The following is a 23,193-nucleotide window of genomic DNA, read 5'->3' on the forward strand; positions in this document are numbered from 1 at the left end:
CTAAAGGGTTGGAGAACAAAGGAATCAGGTGACCACCTGGCCCGGGAAAGGAACAAAGCCCAGAGGAGGAGGGGCTGGAGGGGGTTTTCAGTTTGGGGCTGGCTGGGACATGGAGTGAAGTGCAGACGTGGTTGTCTGGCTCACTGCCCCCCAAAATGGACCCAGCTGAGGGGTCCCGTTCTCTGCACCTGCAAGCTCTATTTTAGACCATGTTCCTGTCATCTAATAAACCTTCTGTTTTACTGGCTGGGTGAGAGTCACGTCTGACTGCGAAGTTGGGGTGCAGGACCCTCTGGCTTCCCCAGGAGCCCCGCCTGAGCGGACTCGCTGTGGGAAGCGCACGGAGGGGCAGAGGATGCTGAATGCTCCGAGGTCAGACCCAGGAAGGTGGAAGCTGTGTGAGCTGTGTGTCCTGAAGACAGGCTGCTCACAGAAAGGCGACTGCCCCAGAGTCCTGACTGGCTTCATGGGGAGCAGTTCCAGAGCATCGCCCAGGGACTCCGTGACAACTGGTGGCAGCGGTGGGATGTACTGCACCCCGTGGATGGTGCTTCCTGCAGTAAGTGACTGGGGAGCAGTAACACGAAGGGGGATTGCCGAGGACCAGGCCTGCTGAAGGCTCAGAGAGGAGCGGTTTCGGGGGGCGGTTAACCCCTGGGAGTGTGTGACCAGCAAGAAGGACTGTGCAGTAACAGGGTTCCCCTGGGGACTGCAGCGAGCAGTCCAAGGGGCGAAGGAGTCTGCAGCTCGACCCTGGCAAAGAGGTGGTGACCTCGAGAAGGGCTGGCACACTAGGGGTTCTCCCTGGAAACCGTGGGGAGCTGAGAACACACAGGCCTGTGAGTCCACAACAACTTGGGAGGAGCGGAGTGATGGCCTGTCACCGTCTCCTTAAGAAGGACATTGTAACCCTGTGCAGAAAGAGAGGGTTGAGCGTTGGAAAGTTCACCAAAGCAGAGTTAATCGTGCAGCTGGAGGAGGATGACCGCTCTAAGGAACAGATTCCTGACCCCAACTGGGGCTATAGCAGGATCTGGGAGCAGCTGGAGCGGGAGCCAGGCATCGCCAAGACTCCTGTCCCCGACCAGACGGGGGTCTTCACGATCGGGTTCCCCATCGGGGGATCGAGACGGACGGGATTGGAGCTGAGTCTGAGAGAGCAAGAGGACCCTGGGAGACAGCGAGAGCCCGAGAAAGAGCTGCAGAAGCAGCAGCAGCATGAACTGGCGGTGGTGGGGCGGAGAGGCCTAGGGGACCTCCCAGGGGTGAGTGGGGATAGATCCCGGGGGGCCAGTTCCGCAGGGAACCTCGAGACTAAATTGCTGCCCCTGGTTAAGGAGGGGGGGGGTGTGGATGCCCACCTCACTGCCTTTGAGCAGGCTGGCGATTTGAACCAGGGGGACCCTGCGGAAAAGCCCCGGTGTCTAGCTCCCTTGCTGGGTCCCAAGGCCATAGACTCCGCCAGCCAGATGGTTGGGGATGTGGACAGGCTCCCACTCCTGACCCCAAACTATATGTCTGTGTGGAGTTTCCTGGGGCCAGGCCCCTCGGACCTCCAGTGGGATCAGAAGGTGATGGTCAATGGGGAGACATTCTTGGGGTGGCCAAAGGGCATGGGCTGCATAAACCTTCCCACATGCGGCCTGCGAGTGCTATCGACCACCCCTGACCTAAGGGAGGGTGTGAAAATGGAAGGGCCTGGTGTAACTCCTACCAAGGAATGGGAGAGATGCTGGGGCATCCATGGGAACGTTGGTGGCTTCGAACTTCCCCAGGTCACCGGCTAAAGTGACCCCGCTCAGTTCGATCTCGAAGGGGGGAGAGATGTGACGAAGTGGGACTGTTCTTAATGTTTCCTCTGAATAGTGTGGGTGTGCCTCAGTTTCCCCTAGGCAGTTCTTAAGTATCTAGGGGGTGGGGTAAGGGTGTATGATCATTGCAGAGCCCTAGAGGGCAGGTGTGTGCAGGGGTCTGGACACAGGGAATGGCCGACACCCTGTTTCCTGGCAACTGATGGCCTGGGCCCTTCCCCCCTGCAAGGTGAGAGCTAAAGGGTTGGAGAACAAAGGAATCAGGTGACCACCTGGCCCGGGAAAGGAACAAAGCCCAGAGGAGGAGGGGCTGGAGGGGGTTTTCAGTTTGGGGCTGGCTGGGACATGGAGTGAAGTGCAGACGTGGTTGTCTGGCTCACTGCCCCCCAAAATGGACCCAGCTGAGGGGTCCCGTTCTCTGCACCTGCAAGCTCTATTTTAGACCATGTTCCTGTCATCTAATAAACCTTCTGTTTTACTGGCTGGGTGAGAGTCACGTCTGACTGCGAAGTTGGGGTGCAGGACCCTCTGGCTTCCCCAGGAGCCCCGCCTGAGCGGACTCGCTGTGGGAAGCGCACGGAGGGGCAGAGGATGCTGAATGCTCCGAGGTCAGACCCAGGAAGGTGGAAGCTGTGTGAGCTGTGTGTCCTGAAGACAGGCTGCTCACAGAAAGGCGACTGCCCCAGAGTCCTGACTGGCTTCATGGGGAGCAGTTCCAGAGCATCGCCCAGGGACTCCGTGACAGGCAGGAATCCTGGGGGGGCATCAAGGAACGCGGGGAGGTTGGATGGGGCAGGATTCCCGGGGGGCGGGGGTGGGCAACGACCCCCTCGTGGGGTGAGGAGGGAACCCGTTGTTGAGATTTTGGCAGCTCATCACTGGTCCAGCCTTTCCCCGTCCCGTTGTCAGGCCTGGTCCACACGATAACAGCCCCTGCCTGCAAACAGACCGGCCCAAGTCCATCCCCGGTGCTGCACCCGCGGGGTCCTCTGGGGGTCACTCAGCCTATTGCACCCACCATCCACTCCTCGGGAGTATCAGCCGCCTTCCTTTCCTCTGTCCTGTGGAGCCGAGCAGTGAAAGACGGGGACCCGCGACCCCTGCCTGGTCCCTGTGCCCTGATTAAAAGCGGCTCCACACTTTGTAATCGCCTTGGTTCCAGCTTCCTCATACACATAACTACAAGTTGGCTAAAAGCATTCTCCTAATCGCTAGTAACAAATTAATGACGATTGAAAAGCTTTTTCAACATATAAAAGCAGGAATTGAGTGACCACCTTTTCTCTTAACTGTCCAGAATATAGTATCAACAACTCAGAGGCCCAGAAAATATTGTCTTCCCTTGACACCACCCTTTTGAGTCCCATTAATAATCTTGGATGAACTATGTTTGAGTCTTGCTTATGTACCACCCTCAGTTTGAAGTTGTGCTACTAAGGTATGTCCACATCTTGAATACTGTATGCAGATGTGGTCACCTCATCTCAAAAACAATCTATTGGAATTGGAAAAGGTTCAGAAAAGGGACACAAAAATGATTAGGGGTAAGGAACGGCTTCCGTCTGAGGAGAGATTAATAAGACTGGGACTTTTCAGCTTGGAAAAGAGACGACTAAGGGGAGATATGATTGAGATCTATAAAATCATGACTGGTATGGAGAAAGTAGATAAGGAAGTGTTGTTTACTACCTCTCATAACACAAGAAGTGGGGGTCACCAAATGAAATTAATAGGTAGCAAGTTTAAAACAAATAAAAGGAAGTATTTCTTCACACAACGCACAGTCAACCTGTGGAACTCCTTGCCAGAGGATGTTGTGAAGGCCAAGACCATAACAGGGTTAAAAAAAGAACTAGATAAATTCATGTAGGATAAGTCCATCAATGCCTATTAGCCAGGATGGGCAGGAATGGTATCCCTAGACTCTGTTTGTCAGAAGCTGGGAATGAGTGACAGGGGATGTGTCATAAATATAAAGGGAAGGGTAACCACCTTTAAATCCCTCCTGGCCAGAGGCAAAACCCTTTCACCTGTAAAGGGTTAAGAAGCTAGGATAACCTCGCTGGCACCTAACCAAAATGACCAATGAGGAGACAAGATACTTTCAAAGCTACAGTGGGGGAGAAACAAAGGTTCTCTCTGTCTGTGTGTTGTTTTTTGTCAGAAACAGAAAAGGAATGGAGTCTTAGAACTTTGTAAGTAATCTAGCTAGATATGCGTTAGATTCTGTTTTGTTTAAATGGCTGATAAAATAAGTTGTGCTGAATGGAATGTATATTCCGGTTTTTGTGTCTTTTTGTAACTTAAGGTTTTGCCGAGAGGGATTCTCTATGTTTTGAATCTGATTACCCTGTAAGGTATTTACTACCCTGGTTTTACAGAGGTGATTCTTTTACTTTTTCTTTAATTAAAATTCTTCTTTTAAGAACCTGATTGCTTTTTTCATTGTTCTTAAGATCCAAGGGTTTGGGTCTGTGTTCACCTATGCAAATTGATGAGGATTTTTATCAAACCTTCCCCAGGAAAGGGGGTGTGGGGTTTGGGAGGATTTTGGGGGGAAAGATGTTTCCAAGCGGGCTCTTTCCCAGTTATATATTTGTTAGACGCTTGGTGGTGGCAGCAATAAAGTCCAAGGGCAAAAGGTAAAATAGTTTGTACCTTGGGGAAGTTTTAACCTAAGCTGGTAAAAATAAGCTTAGGGGGGTTTTCATGCAGGTCCCCACATCTGTACCCTAGAGTTCAGAGTGGTGAAGGAACCTTGACAGGATGGATCACTCAATGATTACCTGTTCTGTCATTCCCTCTGGGGCACCTGGCATTGGCCGCTGTTGGTAGACAGGATACTGGCTAGATGGACCTTTGGTCTGACCCAGTAGGGCCATTCTTATGTACTACCCTTTCTTCATTTGCATTTAAGAATATGTGAAAGAGAGAAGGGAGTAACACTCTCTAGCATACTATACAATAGTGCTCACCCAGACCTGAGGATATCCTCGCTTCATCCTAATTTCTTCATAGATCTCGTTCTCTTCTAGTTTAGTATATTTGGTGGTATTGTAAATTCATCTTTCATTGACAACAACTCTTCTTCTTCCCCTCACATATAATACTCCTTCCAGGAATCTTGGAAACTGAACTCACTTTAGGAGGATCAATCGTCCTGCCCCTCTTTTGTTCCTAATGCAAATCCTATCTGAAGACATCTTCCTTTCAATATTCCAGTTAACATACTGCAGGATTTATTCCCATCGACAAATAATTTATGTGAGTGATTTACTTTATAACATAACAGCCAATGACTGCCTTGCCTTCATTATTTCCTTTCTTGTTTTCAATCCCAACATTCTTTTTCTGTTAGATTCCTTTCCTATGTGATGCCAGTTCTAATCCCCAATGGACCTAAATTATCTCTTTGGTGTGTGCCTCCTATAAAAACATTTCCTGTTGCAAACAATAACCCTACATAGATTCCTAGTGCCTAACAGGTTTCAGAGGAACAGCCGTGTTAGTCTGTATTCGCAAGGTAGCCTGTTTCCTCTTGTTTTTTCCTACCCCCCCCCCCCAGATGTTCTGGTTTAACTTGGATTTAAACTTGGAGAGTGGTCAGTTTAGATGAGCTATTACCAGCAGGAGAGTGAGTTTGTGTGTGTATGGGGGTGGGGGGGGGTTGTGAGAAAACCTGGATCTATGCAGGAAATAGCCCGACTTGATTATGTAAAGAGTTGTCACTTTGGATGGGCTAGCACCAGCAGAAGAGTGAATTTGTGTGGGGGGGTGGAGGGTGAGAAAACCTGGATTTGTGCTGGAAATGGCCCACCTGTTGATCACTTTAGATAAGCTATTACCAGCAGGACAGTGGGGTGGGAGGAGGTATTGTTTCATATTCTCTGTGTGTATATAAAGTCTGCTGTAGTTTCCACGGTATACATCTGATGAAGTGAGCTGTAGCTCACGAAAGCTCATGCTCAAATAAATTGGTTAGTCTCTAAGGTGCCACAAGTACTCCTTTTCTTAGTGCCTAACAGTGACCCCTCTTTGAAGCACTGCACTGATAGGCTCCAAAAAAGATTGTTCATCCATTTCTAGTCAGTTAGAAAAGTCATTACAAATGGGAGTTCTGTTTGGCTTTCAGGACATCCACACCCTTTCCCTCCCCTCCAGGGGCTCACTGGAAGAGAAAGAGGAGGAAAAACAAACAAGAAAAATTAATGTGTGTCAAATGGAAAACAATAAAACTGGGAGGGAAAGAAATGCTATTGGCAAACAAACAAAGGAAAGTAAAAATAATTAAAATCTGCAAGAGCACGAGGATGATGTGTTTTCACCTCTGGATTGAGTTGAGTGACCTCTACAGTGTATACACAGTCATGGGGCAGTTAGAATGGAACTAATTATAACCTGATTGTCACAAGGTTAATTTGTTCGAATGCAGCACTGAAGGGTTAGGAAGGATACAGAGAAATCTACAGATCCATACTGTTTCCTGTTCTGTGAGGCAGGATGACAGAATGATACAGTTTGCTTCGAGTCCCTTACCGTATAAAATGGGCAAGAGCTAATGGAGCAAGCCAGGTGACTCTACTAAACTGATACTAAACCGGGAGGAGTGGTAGATACGCTGGAGGGCAGGGATAGGATACAGAGGGACCTAGACAAATTGGAGGATTGGGCCAAAAGAAATCTGATGAGGTTCAATAAGGATAAGTGCAGGGTCCTGCACTTAGGACGGAAGAACCCAATGCACAGCTACAGAGTAGGGACCGAATGGCTAGGCAGCAGTTCTGCGGAAAAGGACCTAGGGGTGACAGTGGACGAGAAGCTGGATATGAGTCAGCAGTGTGCCCTTGTTGCCAAGAAGGCCAATGGCATTTTGGGATGTATAAGTAGGGGCATAGCGAGCAGATCGAGGGACGTGATCGTTCCCCTCTATTCGACATTGGTGAGGCCTCATCTGGAGTACTGTGTCCAGTTTTGGGCCCCACACTACAAGAAGGATGTGGATAAATTGGAAAGAGTCCAGCGAAGGGCAACAAAAATGATTAGGGGTCTGGAACACATGACTTATGAGGAGAGGCTGAGGGAACTGGGATTGTTTAGTCTGCGGAAGAGAAGAATGAGGGGGGATTTGATAGCTGCTTTCAACTACCTGAGAGGTGGTTCCAGAGAGGATGGTTCTAGACTATTCTCAGTGGTGGAAGAGGACAGGACAAGGAGTAATGGTCTCAAGTTGCAGTGGGGGAGGATTAGGTTGGATATTAGGAAAAACTTTTTCACTAGGAGGGTGGTGAAACACTGGAATGCGTTGCTTAGGGAGGTGGTGGAATCTCCTTCCTTAGAAGTTTTTAAGGTCAGGCTTGACAAAGCCCTGGCTTGGATGATTTAATTGGGGATGGGTCCTGCTTTTGAGCAGGGGGTTGGACTAGATGACCTCCTGAGGTCCCTTCCAACCCTGATATTCTATGATTCTATGACTCAGGTCTCAACCCATAAGACCATGGCACAACAGCTGATCAGTTTGGTATTAGTGAGCTGTATTTGCTACTCATGATCCAAGGGAGACATTATTAGCAAGGGAAAACATCTGTAAGATTGGTTTCAGAGTAACAGCCGTGTTAGTCTGTATTCGCAAAAAGAAAAGGAGTACTTGTGGCACCTTAGAGTGAGTTTGTGTGTGTATGGGGGTGGGGGGGATGTGAGAAAACCTGGATTTGTGCAGGAAATAGCCCGACTTGATTATGTAAAGAGTTGTCACTTTGGATGGGCTAGCACCAGCAGGAGAGTGAATTTGTGTGGGGGGGTGGAGGGTGAGAAAACCTGGATTTGTGCTGGAAATGGCCCACCTGATGATCACTTTAGATAAGCTATTACCAGCAGGACAGTGGGGTGGGAGGAGGTATTGTTTCATGGTCTCTGTGTATATATAAAGTCTGCTGCAGTTTCCACAGTATGCATCCGATGAAGTGAGCTGTAGCTCACGAAAGCTCATGCTCAAATAAATTGGTTAGTCTCTAAGGTGCCACAAGTACTCCTTTTCTATCTGTAAGATTGTTACTCTAACTTTTTTAAATACATTCTTAATTTTCAGGCTGGGACATCCTAAAGCATCCAGGATCTGTTAAACACAGCAGCTTTCTCACCCTCCTGAGAGACATTGCTCCTATTAGATGCAGCAGCTTCAGCCAAGGTTGATGCAACTGCATTCAGCAGACTATAGAGGTTTGAGGAGCTTGAGCTTCTTTGTTAATTTTAGCTTGAACATCAGGAAAGTGAGATCTATTAGACTACCCAAGGGCAATAGTGGAAGCCTCACCATTTGCGTCACTTAAACTGAACTGGACAAAGCTCTGGAGACTACAGGGTAATGAACAATCCTGCAATGGCTTCTGCAAGGATGGGGGTGAACAGGAGGGAAAGAACTCATGTGACCTTATAGGTCTTTTCAATTTCTATCTTCTACTATTCTGTGTTCAGTTGGTTAAAATCAGTAACATCAATAAACAATGCTTTTTTACATTATGGAGCCCAGTTCAAGTTGTTGGCACCCTTTCGTCTGTGAGAGACAGTGGGAATTGCAGCCTATGATGTAGATGGTTTGCAATGTCCCGTGACTGAATAGTCCAATCTGAGATTTCCATGATCTTTGGCTGTTATTGCAAATGTCTGTATCTTGGGAGCTGCTTGCTTCCGACTGGCTCTTTACTCTTCAAGCTTTGGGGGGCCAGCTTCTGTCATGGACTTTGATACCCTGATGGAGATGATGGCGCCACTTATTACGATTACTTGCCAAAATTTCCTGTTGGTCAGGATCAATTCCAAATTCCTTCACATCTCGCTTTCATGTGTCTTTATAGCAAATCTTGGGCCATCCTGTTGTTCTTGTCCCCTTTGATAGCGCCCGTATAGCATATCCTTGGGTCTGCATCCATCTCCAAAACTACTCGGAGGTCCCAGCCAGCGCAGTTGTCTTTGCTTGGGCAGGGCTGTCCCACTTGGTAAATTTGCCCTTTGAAGAACCTCTGCATTGGTGACTTTATCCTGTCATTTGGTGTTGAGTGTGCAGCATAAACAACGTAGGTGGAAACCGTTCAATCTTTTCCTATGATGAGCATAAGTTTTCCATGTTTCCCCACCATACATGAGTGCTGAGGATGCAAGCTTGGTATGCTAGCATTTTGGTCTTGATAGTAAGCTTTGAGTTGTTCCAGGCTCTTTTAGTTAGTCTGGTAAAGGTGGTGGCAGCCTTTCCAATGCGAACATTTAGTTCTTCACCCAATAAGAGGTTGATGGTCACTGTAGAACCTAAATAGCTGAACTTTTGGACAACTTCTAGCTGGTTTGTCAACAGAGAAGGTCTATTTGCAATACTAGAAAAGACAGGATGCCCACCAACTCCGTTAAGCCTTATACGTTCATTCCACAACAACATGAGAGCAACTGTCCAGTTTGACGGGTCCACTTCGGACAGCTTTGGGATGAAAAGCGGAGTGAAAGCAAGGATGTGTTCTTGCCCCTACACTCTTTGGAATCTTCTTCTCAGTACTCTTGAACTGTGCATTTAAGGACACGAAAGATGGAATATATCTTCACTCAAGTTCAGATGGGAAACTCTTCAAACTGTCCCGACTTAAGTCAAAGACCAAAGTCAAAAAGGTGCTAATCAGGGAACTTCTATTCGCTGATGATGCTGCCCTCATAGCATAGGCACCGAGTTTCTAATCTGCCACAGGGAGGGGAGGGGAGGGGAGGGGACGGGAGGCTTCCCTCTGGCCCCGCCAAGGCTCCACCCCCACTCCACCCCTTCCCCAAGGCCCCACCCCCACCCTGCTTCTGCCCTGATTCTTCCCACCCCACCCCTTCCCCACCCATTTCCACCCCCTCCCCGAAACACACTGTGCCCTCGCTCCTCCTCCGTTCCCCCATAGGCCTCCTGATGCCGCGAAACAGCTGATCTGCTGCAGGCACTAGGCACTGGGAAGAAGGGGGAGTTGCTGATCGGCGGGTCCTGCTGGCGGGCAGGAGGTGCTGGGGGGAGAGGAAGGTTTTGGAAGGCGAGCTGCTGGTGGGTGCTGAGCACCCACCATTTTTTTTTCCTGTGGGTGCTCCAGCCCTGGTGCCTATGCCTCACAGCCCACAATGAAGATCTATTACAAGAACTCATGGACTGCCTGTCAAGTGCCTGTCAGGCATTAACTCTCACTATCAGCATCAAGAAAACAGTTGAATTAGGGGGTTCCACAAGGAGCCCAATTCAGCTCCGGGTTAAACCGGTCTAATTTGGACCATACAGTGTTCAAAACGTGGACTAGAAAACTGGAATAACAGACTCCAAGATATCACTCCCAGGTTATGAAGGCACCTTTGTTTAATCTAATTTAACCTTTGTTTAATCTATTTAGGCACCATTAATAATCCCAGTCATTTAGAATGGGTTCATTTAATTAGCACACTCATAAAGGACATTGTAAGACATGGATTTGGGCACCTACGGAAGACATGCAGCTTGACTCCATGAAGTGGGTCCTCTTAGCAGCCTGTAGATATCCGACCTTGAATGAGGATCTGGTCAGGAGGGATGTCATTTCTGAAAAATTCAGGCGGGGGAGGACAAAATTGTGTCAGCACACATAATATGATATGTGATTATATTATTGTCACGCTGTCTGGAGTGGCTCACGAACATGGGTGCCAACCTCAGGGCAGACTGTCAGGAAATAGGGCACAAATCCCAAATCGGTTATGTGTTCTATAATTGGATTTCACCAACCAAGTAACAAGTGTGAACTCCACAAGCACTATAACAGCCTTATCATGGAGTCACAGATGGACCCCTTGGACACTCCAGTCTATCTTGCCACCCAGGCAAACCTGACTCATTGACAGATGGTCCCTTATATGAAAAATCACAAGAGTATTCAGGTTACTCCCAGTCCTAAAGGACCAGCCACTTATCCCAGGTCAATTGTACCTCAGTTCTCTCACGAAGACAATGCTTGTAGCCAATCCTGTAATAAACTAACTAAAGATGTATAACTAGGAAAAGGAAATGACAGTTATTTACAAGGTTAAAGCAAGTAACATAGACACACAAATGAGTTAGTCTTAGATTCCAAAATATAACAAACTCCATATGTCCATTAGGGCTAACCCAGGCAAAGCAACTAGGGGCTTTTGCTTATGCTTAGTGAGTCTTACCCCTTTAGAGTGCAAGCAGCAAAAAGAGCCAAGTTTCTCTGTGTCAGGGATTTTTCTCTCTTTCTCCCCAGAGCCCAACTGATGGGATGAGTTCATATGCAGGTCTCCTCTTCCTGGAAGGAGTGAGGAGTGCAATTAACAAAGTCTTTGTTCTTTTGATGTTTCACAATAGCTCACTTAGGGTATGTCTACACTACGGAATAAGGTTGAATTTATAGAAGTCGTTTTTTTAGAAATCGGTTTTATATATTCGAGTGTGAGTGTCCTCACAGAAAATGCTCTAAAGTGCATTAAGTGCATTAACTCGGCGGAGCGCTTCCACAGTACTGAGGCTAGAGTCGACTTCCGGAGCGTTGCACTGTGGGTATCTATCCCACAGTTCCCGCAGTCTCCGCTGCCCATTGGAATTCTGGGTTGAGATCCCAATGCCTGATGGGGCTAAAACATTGTTGCGGGTGGTTCTGGGTACATATCGTCAGGCCCCCGTTCCCTCCCTCCCTCCGTGAAAGCAAGGGCAGACAATCGTTTCGCGCCTTTTTTCCTGAGTTACCTGTACAGACGCCATACCATGGCAAGCATGAAGCCCGCTCAGGTAACCGTCACCCTATGACTCCTGGGTGCTGGCAGACGCCGTACGGCATTGCTACACAGTAGCAGCAACCCCTTGCCTTGTGGCAGCAGACGGTACAGTACGATTGATAGCCGTCATCGTCATGTCCGAGGTGCTCCTGGCCACGTCGGCTGGGAGCGCCTGGACAGACATGGGCGCAGGGACTAAATTTGAAGTGACTTGACCAGGTCATTCTCTTTAGTCCTGCAGTCAGTCCTATTGAACCGTCTTATGGTGAGCAGGCAGGCGATACGGATTGCTAGCAGTCGTACTGTACCATCTTCTGCCAGGCAGGCAAGAGATGAGGATTGCTAGCAGTCGTACCATCTTCTGCCTGGCAGGCAAGAGATGAGGATGGCTAGCAGTCCTTCTGCACCATCTGCTGCCAGCCAAAGATGTAAAAGATAGATGGAGTGGATCAAAACAAGAAATAGACCAGATTTGTTTTGTACTCATTTGCTTCCCCCCCTCCCCTGTCCAGGGGACTCATTCCTCTAGGTCACACTGCAGTCACTCACAGAGAAGGTGCAGCGAGGTAAATCTAGCCATGTATCAATCAGAGGCCAGGCTAACCTCCTTGTTCCAATAAGAACAATAACTTAGGTACACCATTTCTTATTGGAACCCTCCGTGAAGTCCTGCCTGAAATACTCCTTGATATAAAGACACCCCCTTTGTTGATTTTAGCTCCCTGAAGCCAACCCTGTAAGCCGTGTCGTCAGTCGCCCCTCCCTCCGTCAGAGCAATGGCAGACAATCGTTCCGCGCCTTTTTTCTGTGCGGACGCCATACCAAGGCAAGCATGGAGGCCGCTCAGCTCACTTTGGCAATTAGGAGCACATTAAACACCACATGCATTATCCAGCAGTATATGCAGCACCGGAGCCTGGCAAAGCGATACCAGGCGAGGAGGCGACGTCAGCGCGGTCACGTGAGTGATCAGGACATGGACACAGATTTCTCTGAAAGCATGGGCCCTGCCAATGCATGCATCATGGTGCTAATGGGGCAGGTTCATGCTGTGGAATGCCGATTCTGGGCTCGGGAAACAAGCACAGACTGGTGGGACCGCATAGTGTTGCAGGTCTGGGACGATTCCCAGTGGCTGCGAAACTTTCGCATGCGTAAGGGCACTTTCATGGAACTTTGTGACTTGCTTTCCCCTGCCCTGAAGCGCATGAATACCAAGATGAGAGCAGCCCTCACCGTTGAGAAGCGAGTGGCGATAGCCCTGTGGAAACTTGCAACGCCAGACAGCTACCGGTCAGTTGGGAATCAATTTGGAGTAGGCAAATCTACTGTGGGGGCTGCTGTGATGCAAGTAGCCCACGCAATCAAAGATCTGCTGATATCAAGGGTAGTGACCCTGGGAAATGTGCAGGTCATAGTGGATGGCTTTGCTGCAATGGGATTCCCTAACTGTGGTGGGGCCATAGACGGAACCCATATCCCTATCTTGGCACCGGAGCACCAAGCCGCCGAGTACATAAACCGCAAGGGGTACTTTTCAATAGTGCTGCAAGCTCTGGTGGATCACAGGGGACGTTTCACCAACATCAACGTGGGATGGCCGGGAAAGGTACATGACACTCGCATCTTCAGGAACTCTGGTCTGTTTCAAAAGCTGGAGGAAGGGACTTTATTCCCAGACCAGAAAATAACTGTTGGGGATGTTGAAATGCCTATATGTATCCTTGGGGACCCAGCCTACCCCTTAATGCCATGGCTCATGAAGCCGTACACAGGCAGCCTGGACAGTAGTCAGGAGCTGTTCAACTACAGGCTGAGCAAGTGCAGAATGGTGGTAGAATGTGCATTTGGACGTTTAAAGGCGCGCTGGCGCAGTTTACTGACTCGCTTAGACCTCAGCGAAACCAATATTCCCACTGTTATTACTGCTTGCTGTGTGCTCCACAATCTCTGTGAGAGTAAGGGGGAGACGTTTATGGCGGGGTGGGAGGCTGAGGCAAATCACCTGGCTGCTGGTTACGCGCAGCCAGACACCAGGGCGGTTAGAAGAGCACAGGAGGGCGTGGTACGCATCAGAGAAGCTTTGAAAACCAGTTTCATGACTGGCCAGGCTACGGTGTGAAAGTTCTGTTTGTTTCTCCTTGATGAAACCCCCCGCCCCTTGGATCACTCTACTTCCCTGTAAGCTAACCACCCGCCCCTCCTCCCGTCAATCACCGCTTGCAGAGGCAATAAAGTCATTGTTGCTTCACATTCATGCATTCTTTATTCATTCATCACACAAATAGGGGGATGACTCCCAAGGTAGCCCAGGAGGGGTGGTGTAGGGGGGAAGGAAAATGCCACACAGCACTTTAAGCACAGCACTTTAAAAGTTTACAACTTTAAAATTTATTGAATGACAGCCTTCTTTTTTTGGGGCAATCCTCCGTGGTGGGGTGGCTGGTTGGCCAGAGGCCCCCCCACCGCATTCTTGGGCATCTGGGTGTGGAGGCTATGGAACTTGGGGAGGAGGGCGGTTGGTTACTCAGGGGCTGCAGTGGCAGTCTGTGCTCCAGCTGCCTTTGCTGCAGCTCAACCATACACTGGAGCATACTGGTTTGGTCCGCCAGCAGCCTCAGCATTGAATCCTGCCTCCTCTCATCACGCTGCCGCCACATTTGAGCTTCAGCCCTCTCTTCAGCCCGCCACTTACTCTCTTCAGCCCGCCACTTACTCTCTTCAGCCCGCCACCTCTCCTCCCGGTCATTTTGTGCTTTCCTGCACTCTGACATTATTTGCCTCCACGCAGTCGTCTGTGCTCCGTCAGTGTGGGAGGACAGCATGAGCTCAGAGAACATTTCATCGCGAGTGCGTTTTTTTTTCTTTCTAAGCTTCACTAGCCTCTGGGAAGGAGAAGATCCTGTGATCATTGAAACACATGCAGCTGGTGGAGAAAAAAAAAGGGACAGCGGTATTTAAAAAGACACATTTTATAAAACAGTGGCTACACTCTTTCAGGGTAAACCTTGCTGTTAACATTACATACATAGCACATGTGCTTTTGTTACAAGGTCGCATTTTGCCTCCCCCCACCGCGTGGCTACCCCCTCAACCCTCCCCCCTCCCTGTGGCTAACAGCGGGGAACATTTCTGTTTAGCCACAGGCAAACAGCCCAGCAGGAATGGGCTCCTCTGAGTGTCCCCTGAAGAAAAGCACTCTATTTCAACCAGGTGACCATGAATTATATCTCACTCTCCTGAGGATAACACAGAGAGATAAAGAACGGATGTTGTTTGAATGCCAGCAAACATACACTGCAATGCTTTGTTCTACAATGATTCCCGAGTACGTTACTGGCCTGGAGTGGTAAAGTGTCCTACCATTAAGGACACAATAAGGCTGCCCTCCCCAGAAACCTTTTGCAAAGGCTTTAGGAGTACATCTAGGAGAACCGCGAATGCCAGGGCAAAGTAATCCTTTCACATGCTTGCTTTTAAACTATGTATAGTATTTTAAAAGGTACACTCACCAGAGGTCCCTTCTCCGCCTGCTGGGTCCAGGAGGCAGCCTTGGGTGGGTTCGGGGGGTACTGGCTCCAGGTCCAGGGTGAGAAACAGTTCCTGGCTGTCGGGAAAACCGGTTTCTCCGCTTGCTTGCTGTGAGCTATCTACAACCTCATCATCATCATCATCTTCTTCGTCCCCAAAACCTGCTTCCGTATTGCCTCCATCTCCATTGAAGGAGTCAAACAACACGGCTGGGGTAGTGGTGGCTGAACCCCCTAAAATGGCATGCAGCTCATCATAGAAGCGGCATGTTTGGGGCTCTGACCCGGAGCGGCCGTTCGCCTCTCCGGTTTTCTTGTAGGCTTGCCTCAGCTCCTTCAGTTTCACGCGGCACTGCTTCGGGTCCCTGTTATGGCCTCTGTCCTTCATGCCCTGGGAGATTTTCACAAAGGTTTTGGCATTTCGAAAACTGGAACGGAGTTCTGATAGCACGGATTCCTCTCCCCAAACAGCGATCAGATCCCATACCTCCCGTTCGGCCCATGCTGGAGCTCTTTTGCGATTCTGGGACTCCATCATGGTCACCTGTGCTGATGAGCTCTGCATGGTCACCTGCAGCTTGCCACGCTGGCCAAACAGGAAATGAGATTTAAAAGTTCGCGGTTCTTTTCCTGTCTACCTGGCCAGTGCATCTGAGTTGAGAGTGCTGTCCAGAGCGGTCACAATGGAGCACTCTGGGATAGCTCCCGGAGGCCAATACCATTGAATTGTGTCCACAGTACCCCAAATTCGAGCCGGCAACGTCGATTTAAGCGCTAATCCACTTGTCAGGGGTGGAGTAAGGAAATCGATTTTAAGAGCCCTTTAAGTCGAAATAAAGGGCTTCATTGTGTGGACGGGTGCAGGTTTACATCGATTTAACGCTGCTAAATTCGACCTAAAGTCCTAGTGTAGACCAGGGCTGAGTTTCAAAGACATTCTTGTTGGGCAGGACTTTACTTCTTCTGTAGGAAGCCACCATTTGCATTAGAGATGATTCCTTTCCTGTTTGATGAGGTTTACCTTGCAAACATTTGCTATTGCTTTATAACATGGTGTACTGATGAGTGAGACTATGCAGCATCCTACAAGTTATTCAGAAGTACGGCTCAGGGTCTGTCACGGAGGTCACAGAATTCATGGATTCCGTCACTTTCTGAGACCTCTGTGACGTCTGCAACGGCCACTATGGCTGCCCCCAGTGCCACCCAAGCAGCCAGCTCAGGGATAGCCACACCGGCTGCTGCTGGAGTGGCTCTGTAGCCAGTCACTTAGGCAGCCCCACAGCTAGCTGCACCGGCCACTGCTTGGGTGTCCCAGGGCAGCGGGCCCTGGGGACCACCCAAGCAGTGGTCCCTGGGGCAGCCAGAGCAGCGGCTGCTCTGACGGCCCCTGGCAGCTGGTGCTGCTGGCTCTGCCCCCCCCCCCCAGCAGCGGTGTGCCCCTCGCAGCAGTGACCCCTTGGGGTGTACACCACAGTAGCAGCCACCCCAAGATTTAGTCTGGGGTATTTATAGAATAAGTCATGGACAGGTCATGGGCCATGAATTTTTGTTTACTGCCCATGACCTGTCCATGACTTTTACTAAAAGTACCTGAGACTAAATCGTAGCTTTATTCATAAGGCCTAAACACCAAACACATTCTTACAACTCTAATATCTATCTTAACAATATAACAGATAGGAGAGTCAGACTGGTTTCCAGCTATGCATTTGTCAGTGTTCAGTGAGGCCTGGGGCCATGCCATGAGCTGGCACTTGGTCTGCCAGCATCACAATTATATCCTGCAAAGTTGCAGGGGGCAGGAGTGGAAGAGATAATGGAGCATATGGAAAAGTCTATACCAACTCCTCCAACACATAGCAAATGACTCCCCTGCTAGTCAGATCCCTAAACTAAGCAGTGTTAGGCCTGATTGGCACGTGGATGGGAAATATCCACAGAAATCCCCAGTGTGCTTCAAGAAGTGTTGTTGGTTACAGAATACGTGACATTCTTCCCTCTGTATGACAGCTGAACCTCATGGCTCAGCCTGGTGTTGAAGAAAGACCTCAGTACTGTTGGAGTACTTATTTCTGGAGGAAGGTCTGAGCCACTTTATGGTAACAAAAAATCCCCTGACAGTTTTTGCCAAGGTAGAAATGTTAGTCTTGGTGTGCCAGTCAAATTCCAGCTCAGGTAAATTACTCTCTGGCTGACCTAATTTACTCTAATAGTTTCAGCTAGCCAAAGTACCCATAAACAATTAGGGTGTGCGCTGCGCTGCATTTCATCCTAGAGGGCAGTGAAGTCTCACACAAAGTCTGCAAAGCACCTTAATGTCTCATTTTTAAAGGACCTATAGAAATGTAAGAAATTATTTGCTCCAGAACATCTCTTAACAGCCCAGAATCATTATCAATCCCCCACCAAGGAAAGGTTTGGTTTTCTCTATGAAAAAAAAAACAAACAGGCCCCAAAACCCAACCTCAGCAGGGAGGAACAAATCACAGCCATGTTTGTGCTTTTTGTCCCAACTGCTTGATTTACGAGCCCCAGTGCAATGATTAGAGATGAAAGAAAACATTCCAGAGGCCAAGACCTGCACATTGCTGGTGTCTCATGCCTGCCTTTCTGCCTGAGTTACTGTAAAGGGGACGGGAAACAAAACAGGAAAATTACAAGGAACATACTGGTCACCACAGGCTTCTTTCTCTCTTATCATTTATTGAGCACCAGCTGTGTGTACAAAACAGAGGAAAATAATCCCTGCACTAACGTGTTTGTTATCTAGACAGACGAACGATAATGTTCAGGCTCCCATTGGTGTCTAAGAGCCGTAAGGAGTAATAGTGGCCAAAGGATGAGTTTATTGCTTTATTTTGCTATTTTATTTTAGGCAAATAAATATGGAAGAACTCAATGTGTCTGATTAGGGTGGGCTGTCTAAGAGTACGTCTGAAGTGTTTGAAAGGGGAAAAGGTGGATGTTTGTTGCACGGGACAGGAGAGGATGATGAGAGAGGGGACTAGAGAGGCTGCAAGCGATAACACAGTTTTCGTTCTGTATATAAATGAAGACAAGATAGAGTTGTAACTTGCTTGCTCCCCAGGACTCTGCACTACAACACAGGAGCTCACATACATGTCTCCACAAAGCAGCTCTGGACAAAATGTGCCCCTGTAGTGCAGGCACTTACCACAGTGATGGAAAGGGTTCTTCCATTGACCTCTCCACGGGGCGGTGACTAGGAATTATTCCGTACACCTAGTGGCATCTACACCAGGGGCTAGGTCAGTTTAAATACATTGCACAGAGTGTGAAATTTTTCACGGCCCTGAGTGATATAGTTAAGCTGACCTAATTTTGTCGTGTAGAACAGCCCTTAGTAGTTTGTGCCAGCAGAGCATAGAATAAGAATTATGATAAAGGTCTATATAGTAATTGTCAGGCACAAGGAAATCTGATGCATTAATAAAGGAGAGCAGCTTCCTTTGGACAGATACAGTGTAGAACCTGAGCACTTGTCTAGGCCTAAACATTAGATCAACCTAGCTGAATACCTCAGGGCTGTGAAAAATATCACGTCCTGTGCAATGCAGCTTGCATGAGGAAAACATTTATCCACCCCAGCGGATATCAAAGGACAGTAAGAATGTGCCATTCTGATGAGTGGTATAAATGAGTTTAATATATAACTCCCTGTTTCTGGAGGAGTAGAGGGATAGACGATACACTGTAAGAGCACAAAATTGGTCTGAAGTCAATATGAACGAGATGTTTCTTTGGCTGAATGTTTTTTCCTACTCCTATCGCAACTGGTGCATCTCACACAATGGCTCTCTTTCCTTAAACAGGAGGACTTGTGGCACCTTAGAGACTAACCAATTTATTTGAGCATAAGCTTTCGTGAGCTACAGCTCACTTCATTGGATGCATTCAGTGGAAAATACAGTGGGGAGATTTATATACACACAGAACATGAAAAAATGGGTGTTTATCATTAACAGAGTTGGCAACGGGCTTTGTTGCAAGGATAGGTTCCTGGGTCAGTGTTTCTGTTGTGTGGTTGCCGGTGAGTATTTGCTTCAGGTTGGGGGGTTGTCTGTAGGCAAGAACTGGCCTGTTTCCTAAGATTTGTGAGAGCAATGGGTCGTCCTTCAGGATAGGTTGTAGATCCTTGATGATGCATTGGAGAGGTTTTAGTTGGGGGCTGAAGGTGACGGCTAGTGGCATTCTGTTATTTTCTTTGTTGGGCCTGTCCTGTAGTAGGTGACTTCTGGGTACTCTTCTGGCTCTGTCAATCTGTTTCTTCACTTCAGCAGGTGGGTATTGTAGTTGTAAGAATGCTTGATAGAGATCTTGTCGGTGTTTGTCTCTGTCTGAGGGGTTCGAGCAAATGCGGTTGTATCGAAGAGCTTTGCTGTAGACAATAGATCGTGTGGTGTGGTCTGGGTGAAAGCTGGAGGTATGTAGGTACGAATAGCGGTCAATAGGTTTCCAGTATAGGGTGATGTTTATGTGACCGTCGCTTATTAGCACTGTAGTGTCCAGGAAGTGAACACTGAAGCAACCTGAAGCAAATACTCACCAGCAACCACACAACAGAAACACTAACCCAGGAACCTATCCTTGCAACAAAGCCCGTTGCCAACTGTGTCCACATATCTATTCAGGGGACATCATCATAGGGCCTAATCACATCAGCCACACTATCAGAGGCTCGTTCACCTGCACATCTACCAATGTGATATATGCCATCATGTGTCAGCAATGCCCCTTTGCCATGTACATTGGTCAAACTTGACAGTCTCTACATAAAAGAATAAATGGGCACAAATCAGATGTCAAGAATTATAACATTCATAAAGACAGGTTTCAGAGTAACAGCCGTGTTAGTCTGTATTTGCAAAAAGAAAAGGAGTACTTGTGCCACCTTAGACACTAACAAATTTATTTGAGCATAAGTTCTCGTGAGCTACAGCTCACTTCATCGGATGCATTCAGTGGAAAATACAGTGAGGAGATTTATATACACATAGATCATGAAAAAATGGGTGTTTACCATGCACACTGTAAGGAGAGGTTTCAGAGTAACAGCCGTGTTAGTCTATCTTCGCAAAAAGAAAAGGAGTACTTGTGGCACCTTAGAGACTAACCAATTTATTTGAGCATGAGCTTTTGTCCATGCTCAAATAAATTGGTTAGTCTCTAAGGTGCCACAAGTACTCCTTTTCTTTTTACTGTAAGGAGAGTGATTACTTAAGATAAGCTATTACCAGCAGGAGAGTGGGGGGAGGGGGTGAGAAAACCTTTGTAGTGATAATCAAGGTGGGCCATTTCCAGCAGTTAACAAGAATATCTGAGGAACAGTGTGTGTGGGGAATAAACAAGGGGACATAGTTTTACTTTGTGTAATGACTCAACCACTCCCAGTCTCTATTCAAGCCTAAGTTAATTGTATCCAATTTGCAAATTAATTCCAATTCAGCAGTCTCTCGGAGTCTGTTTCTGAAGTCTTTTTGTTGAAGAATAGCCACTTTTAGGTCAGAAATCGAGTGACCAGAGAGATTGAAGTGTTCTCTGACTGGTTTATGAATGTTGCAAAAAGAAAAGGAGTACCTGTGGCACCTTAGAGACTAACCAATTTATTTGTGCATAAGCTCAAATGAAGTGAGCTGTAGCTCACGAAAGCTTATGCTCAAATAAATTGGTTAGTCTCTAAGGTGCCACAAGTACTCCTTTTCTTTTTGCGAATACAGACTAAGACAGCTGCTATTCTAAAACATCTCTTACCTTACTAATTCTTTGATTGCTTCTTGGTCCTGATTAATTTCCTTAGACAGCACCAGTAAAAGGAGGCAAAGATAAACCAGTGTAACTGAATACCAACCTATACTTCAGCTCTTAGCTCACAGCTACAGCTAGCTGGGCTATGGAAAACAGCAGTACAATTAGATTTAAGTTACGGTTGGCAGGCACCAATGGGGCAATTTTCTTATCTTCAATAACAAAAATACTCCTTTCTGACCGGAAAGAAACCTGGAAAATTTGTTAGACACGTAGGCTGGGATTCTGAAGAAAGTGTAAGGGAGGAAGACGCCCAGCTCCCACTGCATTTAAATAGGGTTTGGGTGTTTAATTCCATTGGTCTCCTCGGAAAACCCCAGCTGTAGTAAATAGTCTGGAGTTAGTAGGGTCATTCTTTCGCTCTCTGTTTGTAACAACGGACAGTTTTCGTAACACCTCTTTTGAGTTATGCAGCATTCTTCCCTCAGCAATGAGATTGAAGTTTGTAGCCCACTGTTGACCAGTAAATACAGCGGATTATATTTAAATATGTGACGTACACGTACAAGAAAAACTCCATTAGAAACGCGGGGCAAAAACTTCAGGCCCAGAGATGTCCCTTACTTCCAAGCTAAGCGCTGTGGCTTCAGCGTGCTGGAGCGGAGCAGCACTGGAAGGGCCGTGGCTCGATCACAGGGCTGGGCTACCTGCCCGGGGGAAGGGCCCGGGGAGCTCCGCACGCCGGTCCGCAGCTGGGCGCGGGGCCATTTTATGTTGGGAACTGCTAGGAATTCCTCACGGGTGGTGAAGCCCTGGGCCATTTCAAAGGCTTGCGAGGCAAGAGGGGGTCTGCTACCCCGCCTTCGGAGGGGGTGGAAAGGAGAGAGGCCGCGCGCAGCCCGCCCCCGGCGCGCTGGGGGGTCCTGCTTCCCAGGCTGGCCGCTGCGAGACTCCGCCAGGGGGTCAGCCCTGCGCCGGGGCCGCCACTCGCGGAGGAGGCCAGCGTCGCTGCCGCCTTCTTTGTTACTCGCCAGGCCGGCTCCGGACGGGGCACTCCGACCCAGCGCGGCTCGTGACCAGGCTCAGGCCCACGGCGGAGCAAGGCAAAGGCGGCCGGGCCCCGGCCCTGGCCCTGGCTCCGGCGGTCCGCGGGGCCGCGCGGGTAACCCGGGTAACCAGGCACGCGCGCCCCCCCCCCGGAGCAAGCAGAGACCCCGGGCCGCGCGCACGTGGCATAAGGCCCGCCTCACGCCACGTGACCAGACCCGACCCGTCTCGGCGCTCCTCCTCAGCAGCCCGGAGGAGGCGGGACGCGGCTCTTTGTCTACCGCCTCCTGCTTGGGCGGGTCGGTGGAATCTCGCCCTCTCATTGGCTGCGGTGGGGCGTGAGGGCACCTCTGATTGGCTGTTAGGAGTCGAACCACAACGGCCTACGAGCGGCCGGCCGCTCCCTTCTTCGCCATTGGTCGATAGCGGGGGGGGACCGGCTTGGGACGCGGAAAAGCCCAGTGGTCTCTAGGGCCCGGAGGGGGTGTGGCCTAGGTACGGCGGCCGCGCGGGGCCTAGCTAGTTTGCCGTTCGGTAAAGGAGCCGGGAGCCGGGATGGGGAGCGAGCAGCTCGGCGCAGCTGGGGCCGGCGCGGCGCCCGAGGGCGGCCCCGTCTTCACCCTGGCGGAGGTGGCGAAGCGCAACTCGAGCCGCGAGGCCTGGCTGGTGATCCACGGGCGCGTGTACGACGTCGGCCGCTTCCTGGGCGAGGTGAGGCCCGCGGGGCCGGCCCGGGGACACCCTCAGCCGGCCTCGAGAGGCGGGGCGGGCGGGCCCTGCCCGCTCAGGGGCGGGCGGGCTGGGGAGGGACCGGGGGAGGCGCTGGTATTTATGTCCCCAGGGGTGAGCACCGCCCTGCTGGGCACCCCTGTGGCGGGAGCGACACTCCCTTGCCCGGCGGAGATGGGGAGACGCTGACGATGGTTGTCCCGCAGCGGGGCTTTGTTCTTCACCGTTCGGTGTTCGTAGGGCAGCGGCGTCCTGAGGAAGCCGTCGGGCTCGGGACTCTTGTTTGTGAGGCACGCAGCCTGTGTAGACGGACGCATCCCTGCCCCATGCGGCCGCCAGTCTGATTTAAAGCAGATGCAGCAAGTGGATTGAGGTGGGAAGGGGGATAGCGGTAGCACATGATGTGGTAGTTTCGAATTGTTTCAGTTTTTCTTTTCCAAACAAATAATTGAACCAAGGAGTTCTCGTTGGCATCTCTGCTCCCCTCGTGAGATGAAAAAAGTAAATTAAAGGCTTGGATTTGCATTTCTATCTTG

At 49.3% G+C, this 23,193-nt stretch overlaps 1 protein-coding gene across 2 annotated transcripts in view; it reads left to right on the top strand.

Moving 5' to 3' along the window:
• The first annotated feature begins 22,352 nt into the window (after positions 1–22,352).
• Positions 22,353–23,193, top strand: part of CYB5B (cytochrome b5 type B) — a 37,360-nt gene continuing 36,519 nt past the window's right edge. The window contains exon 1 of one of the 2 annotated variants that reach the window (XM_048870679.2): positions 22,353–22,639. In XM_048870679.2, the coding sequence (XP_048726636.2) occupies positions 22,484–22,639 (156 nt within the window). In that variant the 5' untranslated portion in view covers positions 22,353–22,483. The remainder of the gene's footprint in view (positions 22,640–23,193) is intronic. The other variant, XM_048870680.2, reaches the window with a different exon arrangement.

The sequence above is a fragment of the Caretta caretta genome, chromosome 12 (assembly GCF_965140235.1).
Source record: "Caretta caretta isolate rCarCar2 chromosome 12, rCarCar1.hap1, whole genome shotgun sequence".
Taxonomy (NCBI): domain Eukaryota; kingdom Metazoa; phylum Chordata; order Testudines; family Cheloniidae; genus Caretta; species Caretta caretta.